Source organism: Equus caballus, chromosome 10, assembly GCF_041296265.1.
Source record: "Equus caballus isolate H_3958 breed thoroughbred chromosome 10, TB-T2T, whole genome shotgun sequence".
Taxonomy (NCBI): Eukaryota; Metazoa; Chordata; class Mammalia; order Perissodactyla; family Equidae; genus Equus; species Equus caballus.
The window spans coordinates 41,280,484-41,296,593 of record NC_091693.1 but is presented as its reverse complement, the minus strand read 5'-3'; the positions used below and the strand labels follow the sequence as shown (position 1 = coordinate 41,296,593).

At 41.1% G+C, this 16,110-nt stretch overlaps 1 protein-coding gene across 2 annotated transcripts in view; it reads right to left on the bottom strand.

Annotated features, from left to right (window-relative positions):
* Positions 1-1,445: 1,445 nt before the first annotated feature.
* SH3BGRL2 (SH3 domain binding glutamate rich protein like 2) overlaps positions 1,446-16,110 on the bottom strand; it is a 68,412-nt gene continuing 53,747 nt past the window's right edge. For both annotated transcript variants that reach the window (XM_023650693.2, XM_070223509.1), the window contains exons 3-4: positions 7,695-7,775; positions 1,446-4,457 (exon numbers count right to left, since the gene is read on the bottom strand). In XM_023650693.2, the coding sequence (XP_023506461.1) occupies positions 4,446-4,457; positions 7,695-7,775 (93 nt within the window). In that variant the 3' untranslated portion in view covers positions 1,446-4,445. The remainder of the gene's footprint in view (positions 4,458-7,694; positions 7,776-16,110) is intronic.

The window sequence follows — 16,110 nt, the reverse complement described above, 5'->3', positions numbered from 1 at the left end:
ACAGCAGTTCAATCAAGGTGTACATCCACTCTGTGTATGTACACCAGAAATCATAAAGAATGTTCATAGCAACATCTCCTCTATTTCAAAGAAAGACGCAGTTCAACGTCCAGCAAGAGGAGAAGGGAAAAACCGTGATATTCATACAATGAAATAATACCTAGAAGTGAAAACAAACGAACTAGGGTGCTTGTTTCAAAATTATAACACTCAATTGCTGTGAACATAAAAAGGAAGTGACAGAAGAATCCAGTTTAATCTCATTTATTATTATGTAAAGATACACACATGGAGGTAAAACGATAAAGGAGAGAAAGGCTACGATCAACACAGAGCTCAGGAGAGGCGCTGCCGCTATCGAACAGGGACAGGACAGGGTCAGAGATGAGGCACAGTGCCTCAGAGGAAAGGCAGAGAGCTGGGGACAGGCACGCAGGGGTGGGTTTGATTATTTCTCTATATTTTAGCATGTCTGTGTATATATACATAATATATATGTGTATGTGTATATACTCCATTGCACGTATGAAATAATTTTAAAAACTGGAATGTTTGTACTAAACAAAGGAACAGATTATACCTAACGTTTCAGCCGACGAACCATTGCCTGGAGCGCCGTGCACGGACCTCAGTGCTCTTGCTCACTGCTCGGCTGCACCTGCTGCTGCCGCCTCTCTGTTTCTCCCATCCTCGAGGGTGGAGAGTCGTCCCGCTCAGACACACCCGTTACATTCCAGGGACTCAACAGACGCTGACTGGAAGGATGACCAAACTAACCTGACCTGCATTTCTGGAAGAACTGGGAAAACTGAAAATCTGAGTTACAAGTAGGCGGTGATTACTTGGCTGACTTGGTTTAGTGATTTAGCACATTTCTGCAAACTTACAGCCTGTTCTCTTTCATCTCCTCCTCACCCTCCCTCGGTCGTGGTGTGTAGAGTTTGAATAGTTCAGTGCTGAGATCGCCTTCAGAAGCGCTGTTTTCTGCTTTCGGGGGTGGCTGCATCGAAGGCAGCCCCGCCATGACGAGCTGCGGCTCCACTGTACCCGTGCTCTCCACCCAACCAGGGGGGCAAATCCACCAGCCCGAGGCTTCCGTGTCCCCAGGAAACCACCGTCATCCACCTGAACCAACCACAGGACGAGTGATCTAACACTGTCCCAGTCCTGGTCACTGTCTGAGATGATTCTGTGGTTAGCTCCCAATACACACACATATGCATACACACACACACACACACAGGCAGGACTGCACGTGCGTGTCCTCGAACGGTAAAATGATCTGTCTGCATTTTTAGGACTAGCCTGCAGCTTTCAGGTATGGGGTTCCCAGAAGGCAGTAGGAGCACAGCATCCCAAATAAACAGGAAGGTTTCAACCAAACAGAAGCCAAACTAGAAATGGTGTAAGAAATGGCAGGGAACAAACACTCCATTTTCAGAACATGTGTTTTCTGGAATTTATTCTTCTTTAATGCTGAAATAAAATCTGGGATTTCACCCATGTCTTTGGAGACAAACGCATACAAACTGAAATCTAAAAACAGTAATTACGCAGTTCAAAGTGGGCCCTGACACTTAAGCTGTTAAATGAAGCATTTCTAGGAAAATCAAAACCCTACATAGCAAAATCAAATTAAAAAAACAAAACAAGACAAACAAAACAGAAGGCGGCTTTGGTACCTTTCAAAAGTAGAGGACAAAAATAAGTTTAGTTCATTATTAAATTCATGAAATATAAAAACATCTACGTGGGAGTATTGAATAAATCTATAAAACAGAAACAAATCTAAAATACATTGGAATCTGAAAGAAAACAATCCTCCTTTTCTTCTCTTTGACTTTAATACAACACCAGAATTTGGAAAAACAACTATCTGCCCAACTAGATCTTCTCCTGGTCTGCACAGACCCAGCAGGATGGTACTCTACTTTATCTAATTGTAAAACAGCATAATTTGACTTTCAGCAGCACATTTCCTTTGCCCCAACAAGCCTACTACAGGAAATAAAAATCCTGTCTAGCAATGCCCTTGTTATTACATCTATGTCTTCTCATCCACTTCTTTCCTAGGCTTTAAAACTGTGATTATCCAGAGGCAGCTAGTTAAAGAAGGGAATAAGAAAATGATTACATGTTTGGAATTCAGCCAGTAAAACAGCACAAATAAGGATACAGTAATGTTCTCGGAACGGCGTGGTCCCAGAGGGCAATCCCACAGGATCTGTAGGGCCTGGGTCCTCTGGTGGACGTCACACATGTGCGTCCAGCTCACTCACAGCCAGCACAGGACCAGCCAGGCTGGTCTCTCCTATGTCTTTGCTGATCAAAAAAAAAAAAAAAGTGGGGCGGGGGTAGACGATGTGTAACTGTGGGAGTAATTTAGCACTACTATCCATCTGGTCCAATTATGAGAAGCCTACTGGGCCTACCATAACCGTAGTAATTCAAAGTTTCAAGACAGACATCTGGGTAGCTTTCTTTGTCTAGCAAGCATTATGATGACCCTACAATGCCAGAATCGAACTTGCAGAGCCTCTGCCTTACTAACTTTGCTCTTGGTGCTCACTGGCAAAAGCAGACTAAACTATTAAGTTAGATCACGGTAACGTTAAGATATTTTAAATTGCTGTATCATAAACAGCAATTCTAAGTCTTATCAGATGACTCTCATACTCAAACACAAAATCCAGTTCAAAAAAAATCTGCTGGATAGTCCCTGGGATTTATCAAATGGAATTTGACCTGGATTTTATTTAATGCCAACTAAGCAGTAATACCCATGATTTCACAACAGTTTTCCTTGGAGAGAAAATTGTGGATCGTCTGTCTGTTCCAGTCAAGTAGAAGTCTGTGGCATGCTTTTCTTCTGGCTGTGGTCCTGGGCTGTGAGTCAGGCTGGGACCTCAGCTTTAGCCTTCGGCAGTTCTTTAGAAGAGTCCACATTTAGCAAGTTGGAGGGTGAGAGAACACCTGTGACCGGGCTTTAACTCTGTTCTTTCGATTTCTTACAGACTTCCAGCTCGGAATCTAAACAGCAGGTCCACCACCAGGATGCTGAGAATAACAGGATATTTTAAGCAGCCCTCTGAGACTTTATCCTATTCAAGACTGTCTCCATGTTTGGCAACTAAACACTCTAAAAAAATGGAAGCAGGAACAAGAATGCAGAAAAGCAGCCCCTACCCTCATGAAGTAGACATGTTCAGTGTTTAGAAGCATCCACTCCAAAGGGAGTAGAGACACACACTAAGTACAATTCGGAGTTACTCTCTGCTGGCCCCTTTCTCATATATGCTGCTCTGAAAACTCACTGGTGCTCTTATGGAATGAGACCACATACCTACATTACTCTGCAAAATCTGGGACTGTGCACTGGCCAGAAACATGACCTAGCAAAGTTAGAGGACCAAGGAGGAGTAACACAGGAAAAATACTAAATTGTACAGCAGTATCAGTATCTTTTAATATGCCTCAACAAGGGTTCACAAAATATATCTAACCAAGATCTTCCTTTCTCAAAAAAATATAATCCCTTCACAAAATAGAATAAGAAGCTGCTAGCTAGGGGAGCCGCATTTAAAAATACATGCACTTATGCATAAATAAGTTGCTAGAGCCACAAATGCCTTCAGATATAAGTCAGATAATTTGCCTAGAAATTCACTATCTAATTAGTGCACCTCTTAAAATATATCTTTAAGCAGTCTTATGCATTTAGGTGAAACTTTCCCCTTGCAAGAGATAAAGAAACATATATTTTCCAAACCAGCAATTATTTTCATTCCTGTCACTTGGGTCTGATCACACATTTTTGCAACAGTGATTTCTGGAAACATCTGTAGGAGCTTGGAGGATTTATGGGGGTACGAGTCTCCACTACCGAAAGGAAGGCAGAACATCTAACTTTTTCCTCAGGTGTTATTACAAAGCACTGGAACAGTGATGTTTGTGGTTCTGCAGCAAAACTCTTCAGCCCTTTGTCAAGCAGCATTGCTTTTTTCCTTTCTGATCAAAAGAGTGTAATAGCGTGCAGACTAATTTCCAGGATACAATCCAGGCAGCTTAAAGAGAAGCAGGTCTGACCAATACTGGCATCAATAACAACCCAGGGCAGATGCACCATTTTCTCTCTAAGGGTGCCACCCACTTATCTTTCAGTCATGAAGGAAGTACACCTGTAACAGGTTAACAGCACCGCCAGGGGAGTGAGGCAACTGCAGGCAATTCTGAAAATAAGGAAAAACCCTCCACAGTCTTGATTTGGTTTAGCGCAATCATGCAACCCCATTATACCCACATCTTCCAGAAACACCTTTTCCATGGCAAGCAAAGTAACTGGTGATGCATGTGGCTTCTGTCACAGGGATGCATTAGGTAAGCAGGTGTGTGCTGAGTACCAGGGGTGCTCCCAATGCATCTCCATCATCTTCCACCCATCTTCTCTAAGGTTCTGCCTATTTATTAAAAAAAAGAAAAATGTCAGTTATTGTATTGCGTTGACAACAAAATTCACCCTGGCAGTGATATTTTAAATGTCAGGAACAGGGTGGCTGGAAATCACAATAAACCACTCCACGTGACTGATAAGAGCAATCTTATCAACTGGTTTTCAGGGTCAGAACCCAGACTGAAATAACACGCACCTGACCTGCCACATATAAAAGTGGAAAGAAAGCCACAGGTTTTCAACAACTGCTGAGACCCTCTGAGAGGTACTGTTACACTCACACCTGAGAGAGTGTGTGGGGTGGGGGTTACCTCACTCAGGGGGACTGCGGAGGGGGCCCCGAGCACCAGTATGGCCATATCTATTGGTAAACAGCCACTGCCCCAATCCTCTAAGTGCCACTCCAGCCCCTCCCCCTGGAATGGCTCCATGATTCAACCACTAAACAGACACCTGGCACAGGGGGCCTCCAAGACCTGCTCCAGCACTGGCTGGTCAGAGACCCAGGGGTAGCCAATTGTTACGTATCGTGAACACCACCCCTGAGTGGCAGAGATCCGAAAGCAGAGACTTCTACCTCAGGCCCTGCTCTGCATCTACTAAAATTACAATTGATAGTCTTCTGCCTGAAAACTATTGGTGAAAAGGCCTCCTTTTCTGCTAGGTAGGTACCATGGTGGGCCAGCCACTGCTGGCTCCGGCCAGCCACGGGAGAAAGTGGGCTCCCCCCAGGGTTTCCACACCTTCCTACTTTTCAAGAAAAGTGGGAAATCTGTTGTTTTTTTTTTTTAAAGACTGGCACCTGAGCTAACATCTGTTGCCAATCTTCTTTCTTTTTTTCTTCTCCCCAAAGCCTCCTAGCACATAATTGTATATTCTAGTTGTGGGTCCTTCTAGTTGTGGCATGCGGGACGCCACCTCAGCATGGCCTGATGAGCGGTGCCATGTCCACTCCCAGGATCCGAACTGGTGAAAGCCTGGGCTGCCAAAGCAGAGCACATGAACTTAACTACTCGGCCATGGGGCGGGCCCCTGTATTTTAAATATTAGCAACCCATTTAAATTCTTTTAAAAAATTCTATGCAGGACAAAAACATCCAGAGTCAATGTGGCCTGCAGGCCACGATTTTGTGGCCTCCTACCTCCCGCTGCTCTGTCCACTTTTGAGAACTGCCCGGAGTCTACACTGTAACCGTGTACAGCCAAGAACATCCTTTTCCTAGCATCCCCCTTCTCTCTCCTCGCTAAGAAGCAATCACAGAGGCTAATGGTGTCTTTACATGGTCCTGCAGGCTTTCTAGCCCTGGCTTTTACGTGTGCATGCTGCACAGAGGGGAGAAAAGGAGCTTCCACCTTTCAGTACCTCACACCTGTGAATGCTCTGTCTAGGCCTGCACTTGCTGGGCCTAGAGTGTAGACAGTGTACTGAATTACTACCAAGGTGAAAAATGAAGACCTAGAAAGGAGGAAGATGCTGAACTGCTCTTGAAGACATTTTTATTTCTCTCTTATGAAGTTTGAGTTGCTGTTAACCCATGAGGCCCTGAACGGCTCCTGAGGGCACGGCACAGACCCTGCTCCACGGACTGCCCCTCTGGTTCCGTGTGCTCCTGCTCAGCTGTGAGTGAGTGTCTCAGGCACCTGAAATGGTGGGCTTCACGGCGGGGAGGCCCAGAGCCCTGCCTGCCTTTGGAACAGTCCACTGAGATCAAGTAAACATCAATGGCAGACCAACTCCAACACTATGACCGCGAGTCACGTGAGGATGCAAATTTTATAGATCAGAGGTTTCCTGAGACATTTCTGAGAGAATCAATATTTTTAAAAAGTAAAAAGTCAGCCTTCAGAGTCTCTAAGGAATCTACATCTTTGGGGAAAATAAGAACAAAGATGGCAAGCACACAGTATTTCTTTAAAGGTTTTTGCATAGACAATAATGTCCACTGGATTTAAACATCCATTAGATTACCCCTACCCTAGTTTTTTCTAGTTCTTTGAAGATAAATCTGGATTTAGTATCTTTGGATGAAACATGTTATAAAAATACTATAATTTTCCTAACAAGTTCCATCTTTATAAAATTAGTTTTAAGAACCTTTAAATACTACATGTGTGGGTTTTGCCTCTGTTTAAAACATGTGCATGGAAACCACCCACAACCATCTGTGGGCTCACTGATGTAAAAACAAAGCAAGATTTCACCTTGGCTGTGAGCTGCAGGGGCTGGTGTATAATTTATATTATCGATAGTCTCTGCCTTCCTCCCACAGGTGTTCCAGAAATGGTACAAACGCTGGGCAGCCTCAGAAGCCCTATGACAGACATCACAGCTCCCAGTAATGTACTTTCATTCCAATTCAGTGTTAAAAATAGACACTTTAGAATTCCGTCTCAATTTGAAATACAGTCAAAACCTCGACTGCTATGTATATAAAGACTGCAAGGAAATACACCAAAAATGTTCATGTGGTTCTTTCTCAGTGGTGGGATAAGAGGTGATTTTTATTTTCTGCTTTATACTTCTTCGTAGTTTCCCCATTTTTCTAAATAAGCCTAGGCTACTTTCATAATCAGAAAAAGAGAGTTTTTTTAAAAGGGGAAATAACAAACAAAATATTACTTCATTTAATAAAGAAATGCTATTTTCTATTTTGAAAGTGGATGCACATGCTTTACAAAGTTGTGATAACATACATTATTTCTAGGTCTAAAGATTACAAGAGCTTGAGCTTTTTACGTTCTTGGCAGGACATATGACATAATGAAGTTGCTTCAGAAACATTTTGATTAACTCAGGAACTGCAGCATTCTTTTCAAGGCCGACCATTTGTTATTGCAGACCATCGCCCTTCCAGTGTAAATGAACGTGCAGAAGACTTGAAAAACATGGCTTTGATGCTGCTATTTCAAAAAATGTAAGGTAATATAAACTTGCACTTTAAAACAGAAAGCACTTACTACTTTTTGCTACCTTAAATTCTTCCTGGAAGAAGGGGGTATAAATTATAAATAAACTAAATTATAAGTAAAAATAAACTCGAGTATACAGCAACAATTGAAAATTGGAAAGAGAAAAAACTGGGCTTCTCTGTGTTTTTGCACTGTGCAGTCTCTAACAGCGCATTTGAGAAAGCAAAAGCTACAAGCTTGGAGGTTATATATGCATTCCTCTAACATCGTCAACCTCGATCCCTAAGAACAATTCAAGAGAGATGAATTTTAAAACAAGAAAAGATTTACCTACCGTTGATGCCAACCGTGATTTTAGGCCTAAGAATGAAAAGACAGTGTTGCTTTCCTTTGATTCAAAAAAACTGTCATAATCCTAGGAAAAAAAGGAGGATAAAATAAACAAAAGCAAACAATTATCTTTGTATTTGGTCTTTGTGACAAATTTTCTTATGGAAATAAAAGATGTACCATTGCTCCAATCGGGCCAGGGAAGAGCTACATAAATCTACTGAATTTGCTCTGTTTGAGCCAAAACATTTCCTTGAGCAAGATGATGAATGTAACAAGTTTTTAATCCAAAACCTATGACAGGATTAAAATGTAAAACATTGACAACAGAAATGAAATTGGAACACGCTCCCTTTCCCTTGCATGCAAACTAACGTTTTTTTGTGTGGAATCACTCTGACCTAAGATTTTACTCCAGCACTTCAACATGGAAGGCTGCCTCCCAATTCCAATCCTGATGTTTCGTTATCTAGGGCTTAAAAAACATCACTGGGTAAACAGAAGGCCATAAAGGTCTCCTTCAGTCAACGTGTGTCTCTATTCTGCTTTTGAAGTTTCCCACATTCTTTGAGACTATGTCTTCAGAGAGAATAAAAAGATCAAATAAAAACTAGAGGAGACTATATTCTCTATAACATTTATCTTTGCCTCAGACAGAGAATCATTTTTATCTTCCTACTTTCATAAAAGAAGCCATCAAGGAAATCTGGTCAGTATGTTCACCAATAGTTTCTTTTCAAAAGTTTGCATATATAATACTGCACAGTCTCTAAGCTGATCTAAAGCAGTCCTAAAATTTGGTAGAAGTCCCTTTGATAACTCTATCCTAGAGGTAAATATCACAAGCAGATAATGATCAGAATTATTTTTAGGCATTTGGTTTGTGCTAGGTGCCTTAAAGTCAGGACGTCATTGAATGCCCACCACAGCCCACCCAGTTGGAGTCTGGCTCAGAGCAAAGAAATATGTTGCCCAAGTGTGACAGCCAATACGTGAGACAGCTATTTGGGCCCACTTCTCTTTGACGTTGAAACTGATGCTTTTAGTATTTTGTGAAGCTTCTCGCCCAGGAGGAAACCAGGTATGGGGCACTCTGTACACCAGTATCACTGAGCCCTAATGAATCCACTGCTGAGTGGAGTCAATGGCATCACAAGTACTTTTGAAATCTGTCTAGGAATCTAAAGGAGAGTCGATGACTTACAGAGATCTGCTTCTTGCAAAGCATGCCACAGTTCAAGAGAAATCTTTGCATTTTTCACTCTGTGTAGAGTACAGACCCTCTTGTCCAAAAGCTTTAGCAAGTTGAGTCTCACGGTTTTGAAGCCAGCTTGATTTTAAGCCATGGTCATCTCAGCCTCAGGCCTTGCACTCCCTGCTCCTTCTGTAGATTTTAACGGGGTAGCTCCCTCTGTCATTTGGATCAGCCCTAACACCAGCAACCTCCAAAGAGAGGCCTTCCTTGACCATGCCAAGAAGGAGCAACACATCTGAAGAGAGAGGCTCAGCAAAGACCTCCTTGAACAGTGGCGTTTAAGCTGAAATCTGAAGGATGAGTAGAGCTGGCCTAGTAAAGGGCTGGGACAGGGCATTCACGACGGGGAACAGCACCCGTGAAGAGCGACCATGGCAGGTTTGACAGGGATCAGCACATGCCAGACATTGGAAACTGAGAAAAAGATTTTTAATCTTATCTCAGGTACAAAAAGGAAATCATATACAGGTTCTGAGCAAGGGAGCAGAATGCTCTAGCTTCCTTTAAGAAAATACCTAAGTCAGCTGTGGGGAGAAGGGCTGAGAGAGAGGGCAACAAGAAGAGAAGCAGGGAGAAAAGTGAGAACAGTACCACAGTAATTCAGGTCAGAGACGATGGTACCTGAACCAGAGCAATGGTGGTGGAGACGGAGAGAAGTGGACAGATTGGAGATACATTGCGGAGGAAGAACTGACCATATTTGATTTTGCAATTGGTGTAGGAGGTTAGAGAGAATTAAGAATTAAAGTGGCTTTGAGCTTTGTGACTTGATGGAAAGGGCAGAGAAAAAGCAGCTTTGAGGGTAAGGTTGGAGTTGAGTTTCGAAATATTAAGTTTGAGAAATTATATGAGACATCCAAGTGAAGAAGATATCAGCTGGGCAGCAGGAGGTTCCTAGCGGCTCTAGGATTTTACAGATTTCGTAGAATTTTATGGAAAATTTTAGAATTTTTATAAGAGAAAGTATGTCACAAATAATACAGGTCTAAATCTGACATACAGTTTAGGCAAAATCCCATGAACTGAAAAAGTTGTTACAAACAGTCTTTGTAACAAAGATGCTTCCAAATAGTTGAGTAGCATTTCATTAATCTGGGTTCAAGAAATAATCCTGTTCAATAGACACTTTCTCTACCTGACCATTTGTTACTTATATTCAACGTGGTAATAGGAGGAAAAGCGCTAAACTATGGCCAGACTTATCTCACCCTTGTAGAGATCCACTATGTCAAAATTGGTGTGCTTGTTCCTCTCGATACCATATTCTGCCACTACTCAGTCTAAATTCTTTCCCTAGGGAATCTCATTCACAGCCAAGGTCCTCATTAAATCCATATCTCGAACTCTGATTTCTTGTCTCAGTTCCGGTTCCATAAAAGCAAGTAACTGTTCATAGACTCTTAAACATAATGGGGTCTAAATCTCAATTCATGTTCTTCCTTCTACTCCACAAGTTAGACCTCTCAGAAAATGTCACCACCATCTAATGGGCTCTACCAGTCAGAAATCAAGCATCACAGGAATACTCTCTTCCCTTAGACAGTAACTGTCTTCTGTACCCCTTCAATCTCTCCATTTTTCTACCTCTGTCTCATCGCTCTAATTCAAGCTGGACTTCTGCAGTAGCATCCCAATTCATCAACCCTTCTCCAATCTAACCTATTTCCACCCAATTATTCTCAAGCAAGGACAGACTAATGTTTTAAAAATGCAAGTTTGATCATATTGTCTGCTTAAATCCTTTCCATCAAGATGTCTCACTGCTCTTAGAAAACAGATTAAAATTCTTAATATGACAAAAAAGGTGCTATATGGTTGCGCTCTGATTTAGTCAAGACTGGGGAGAACTTGTACTTCCACCTGCAGTGACCACTGTCTGTTTGCAGATTCATTTCTGGGAAACTGAGTGGTATATATGCTCAGGCAACTGTAGATACGATGTCCAGAAATCTACTATCTGAGTTATATGACCTTGATCAACTCATTTAACCTCCTCAGACTGTTTCTTCCTTTCTGTCTCAGATACTTCAAGTCCCTTGAAGCTCCAGAATTCTATGAAATGATGGCGCATTCAGTGGAGGTGCTCTTAAATAGGCTGTTAGCTGTGTCCAGGTGTAAGTCCAGCCTCTCTTGCAGTTACTGGAGACCTATCGGAAATGTCTCCCTCTCTCTGGCTGAACTGAACAGGAAAGGGAAAACACAACAGTGAGAGAAAAAAATTGAGGACTAGTGACTTAGTCATCAAAATGCTGTCCCTGCTCTTGAATTTTGAAAGGTCTTTTCTGTTTCTATTTGATTAATAATTTCTGATGTCAGTGCAAAATGCAGGAATAAAAAAACTAATGTAAAAACTAAAAAATGAGAAACAATGCCTGACTCAATCTGTAAATGTACTGTGAATTCTACTTTAAAAGATGAAGTGCTAACATAAAAATATTGTTCATGTAAAACATCAAAAGGCAAGTTACAACGACACGATGTGTATAATTCAGGTTTCAGTGTGTATATTAAAAATCTTAATGTTAAAATGACTAGAATTCTCCAAATCACAAAACTGGAAATAAGGTCGACTTTCTTATCACAAAAAAGTTTCAAAAATATAAAACAAGATAAATAAAATATGTACAGGTAGAGAAAATATGGTACATTGTAAATAATCCCTTTAACCACTGAACCATAAACGTCCTCATAAATTTTAGTCACAAACAAAAGTATTCAGAGATTTCAGACATTTAGAAATCTCAGAATGGCAACATTTCTTATTTATGTAAAAAACTCTTTGACTATATTTCTGTCATAAAAATTATATGCATTATTTTTATGTTATGAACCTTTAACTCAATGCCGCATCACTACGGTCAGGGGGCTTCTTGCCCGAATACTGAATTGGAGCCTCCCAACAGTTCAGAAATGGTGACTTAAGTTAATCAGTTCCTTCCAAAGTGACAAATATACTACTTGGTAATTAACTTTAAAAGCAGAATAACTTAAAGGAAATCATTTTGAAAAGTCAGTGTTAGAACAGTACCTGACACACACCAGGTTGCAATGCTTGTCAAGTGATGAATGAGTCGTGGTTGCTAATTACTGACTGCCATGTCATGTTTTAGGTAATCTCATAGGAACACAATTTGAGTAAATCCCATTTCTACTGTATTACTCACGGGTTTTAAAGAATTATGTAACAAATTTACTTCCTGACATTTGAAAGGTTTTGAGTGGCCTGGTGAATCTCAAAGTGTAAGAGTTTACATTTTTTTTTTTACCATGTTTAGGCAATGCGTAGGTGATTGATAATTTAAAGTCTAGCATTTCTTAATAGTTAATACCTCCTTTCAGGGATAATAAATTAAATAGTATGATGTGAAATAATTTAAGAGTAAAACAGTATTAGAAATTTTTTTTTCCTGAGGAAGACTAGCCCTGAGCTAACATCTGCTGCCAATCCTCCTCTTTTTTTGTTGTTGAGGAAGACTGGCCCTGAGCTAACATCCGTGCCCATCTTCCTCTACTTTATATGTGGGATGCCTACCACAGCATGGCTTGCCAAGCCGTGCCATGTGTGCACCAAGCATCCGAACTGGCAAACTCTGGGCCGCCAAAGCAGAATATGTGCACTTAACTGCTGTGCCACTGGGCTGGCCCCAGTATTAGAAATTTTAAAATCATGTGCTATTAAGATATAAATTCTGATATTATGGCCCTAGGCATTCTCCAATAAAAGAGAAAGATTTGCTTTCTTATCAAATTCATTTCACTTATCAGGCTTATATTTTAAAAAATTATTAGGGATTGTACTTGAAAAGTTCAAAGCACTGTATTTTAAGAACCCACTATAAAGTTTCTAAATGGGCTTGCTGAATTCCTTAGAGTCAAAGACACGCTCTCTGAAGTGTCTAATTGCTTGTCTGCAAACTGCACATTTCAGGACAACCAACTTTCTGTGTCTATAGAATATAATGATTAGTTAATATCACACAAACACACAAAGCATATTCAAGATAAAACTGCCCAGACTCAGAAGCTGGTAGGTTTTTATTACATTTAAGACAAAGGATGAAAAATTCACTTTGTTTCTAGTGCCAACTGCTTATGCAAAGAAAAATTTCTGGACTCTATAGATCTCAGCATAACTGAGCACTGTTACTGATAGAACATTTACCCAAATGCTGAAATTTTAAAAATAAAGCAAGCTAAACAGCTGTTGAAAAGAAAAAGCTAGCTTCCATCACCCATACTTCTGCTTGCGTTCAAGTGAAAACCAATGTCAGAGACATGTAAAGGCTCAGACAGAACCAAGAACAGGGAGAGCTCACGGCAGCCTCCTCCACCCACCGAGCTTCCTAAGGACATTACCACATGCCACGGCTCCACTATTGCAGCCTAGACAAGCATCTGAGACAGACACCTCAAAGTTCTTTGCCTTTTTGCTGTTCCCTAAGAGAACAGTGGGGAAAACCCACAGCAGCCACTCGGAGGAGCTGCACCGCCTCCCACACTAAGGCAAGGACAATTAAGTGACAGCCCCGTATTATTTCCACACGCCAAGGGCATATCCAAATAGGAGGCTGCACGGAACAAAAACAACACGCAGGCCACAAGAAATGGTGGCAGCAACCAGTTCTAAAGGAGCCAAAGGAAACTGTGTTTACCCAAAAGAAAATTTTTTTAAAATTATTTTTAAGACTCTATGAGTTACTGCTGCTGCAGCTGCTGCTGCTTAAAATGAGCAGAGGCTCCTTTTCTTACAATTTCTTCCAAGCCTGAGGGTAGCCTCTAGCAGAATTTCTTGATTAAATGGTTAAGGACTGTTAATGCTATATTCTATTTTATGAAATCTTGATACAGAAGGAAAAAATAGTTGACAGTTCCAATTCTGGCAGGAAATGTAAGATGGAGTTGTCTGAAACAGCTTCATTCAGCAATTTTTATGCCGAAAACCAAAAATATGAGTAAGCCCAAAGATGAGGATTTTAAATTCCTAATTCATTTTTCTGCTTTATCTCCCCAACGCCCCACCCCCCGCCCCGTACATAGTTGTATATCTTAGCTGCAGGTCCTTCCAGTTGTGGGATGTGGGACGCCCCTCAACGTGGCCTGATGAGCGGTGCCATGTCCGCGCCCAGGATCCGAACCCTGGGCCGCCGCAGTGGAACTCGGCCACGGAGCTGGCCTCAGTAATAAAATTTTAAGAAATACCCAGAGGAGTAAGTGAAAAGGCTAATTAATTAAGAGAATCTGTTGGATATTGCCGTTTGTGTCATTATCCTTTAAGCCACAAGGATTTAGCAAAACAGAATTATATAGCCTCCTCTATGACTGTTCGCACAGCTAAACAATTCTGTAGAGAATGGTATTTATATATTTGTAACAATATAAATATAATATATATTTACATATATAATAATTATAGTTACAGAACAGAATGTGACAAACTTTAGCAATGCTGTGTACGTGTGTGCATACATGTGTGCATCTGTGTGTGTAAATAAAAATGTGAGAGGAATGAGAGAAGCTATAAGAATGCAAACTTATCATCTTTCAAAGAAAAACAAATACTGTCTAAACTATAAAAGCAAGGAATACAGATATTAGTACACGAAACACAGAGTGGTGATAACTTAAGGAAACTACAGAGCAGAACCTCCTAGAAGAGGGCACATTTTGGGAAGCTGGGGGAGGTGGCAGACAGAGATGGGTGGAGGGAAACTGGCTGTTCACTGTGACCCTCTTGTCAACAGGCTTTATTGTCATAACATTGATGTTAACGTGGCCTTGGTGTCTTAACAGTTTTCTTTTCATTAACTAACTTCAGAAAGAGAGAACATTTTAACAAAAAGAAAACCACCAGCTTGGATATTAGTTAAGATACACTGCCAACCATGCAAGTGCGGTGGCCTGGAACTGTCTGGATGAAGGTTGTCAATATCCACAGCACAAGTCATTGTTTTTAAAAGAGACACGTCTCGGGGATTCATCACTGTAGAATATTGAGGCAAACGTCGCAGTAAGGTGAAAATGGGAGACTGAACATTTATAGACAGAAGAGTAAAAACCAGGGTTACATAGAAGAGATAAAACTGCAAAGAATATCTAATTAAATTGGTATGCTTCTGGGCATACAGCTGATCCGCAATCAGCGATAAAGAGGAATTTATATCACCCCTCCCCCACCTGACTTTCCTCTCCTAGTATCTGGGAGGACGCCATGTGAGATCATTTCCAGTGAAACATCTGAAGAAGACTCTCCTTGATTAGATAAGTATCTTTTAGACAAAGGACTTGGAATACAGATTTTCAAATTCAGATCAAAAGTTTCCTACAAAAATTCTACCTGTGGGATGAGTGAGCTTCTAAAAGAGGTGACTTCCCAAATAGATTTCATTGTAAAATTTAGAAGGTTCTACAAACTTGCTTTTGAGAGATTTGGCTTTGGCTTTTATTAATAAAAAGGGAATGCAAATGCTCAGAACCTTGACAAGGCGAGACCCATTGGAACGAGTCAGCTACCCGCTCAGCTGCAAACATCTGTGTAGCTATTCGCCTGTTCATCTAACCAATTCTGCTATGTTCTCTGTTCCCAGCACTCTGAAAAGTACCAGATACTAAGACAAATATGCCACAGAGCCTGCTGAGGGTGAGCACAAGGAACTCAGAGACTGCTTGAAGGCAAAGACACGGAAAAAAATTCTATGAGAGAAAAGTCATAATAGCAGTAACGCAGCACAGGTTTGCTGGGCATGGGGGAGGGGGAGTAATAACCAGAGTCCTAGTTAATTAGAGCAGCTCAATAACAAAGCCCGTTTGAAGTGCATGTTGCAAGAGAGATCTTCCTCAGAGGACAGAATTAAGTAGGAGGTAAAAATGACAGGATTTGGTCATCAACTGAGTACTGAGGCGAGGAAGATGGGTGTGGGGAGACTCAGCACTTCGCCCTGAGTACGGTGTAGATGATGCAGCCATTAACCCCACATAATAACATCCATCTCCTCCTGTGGATAACTTGAGAAGTTTGGACTTTAGCTTTCCTTTTTTTTTTTCCTTATTGCCTCTAAACAGAGTTCTATTAACACGTAATTACTGCAGACAGGCTTCAACGTAGGTCAAAATATCCATCCATCAATATGTTCTACTCCATTCCGCCAGAGGATACGCTTAATTCTCA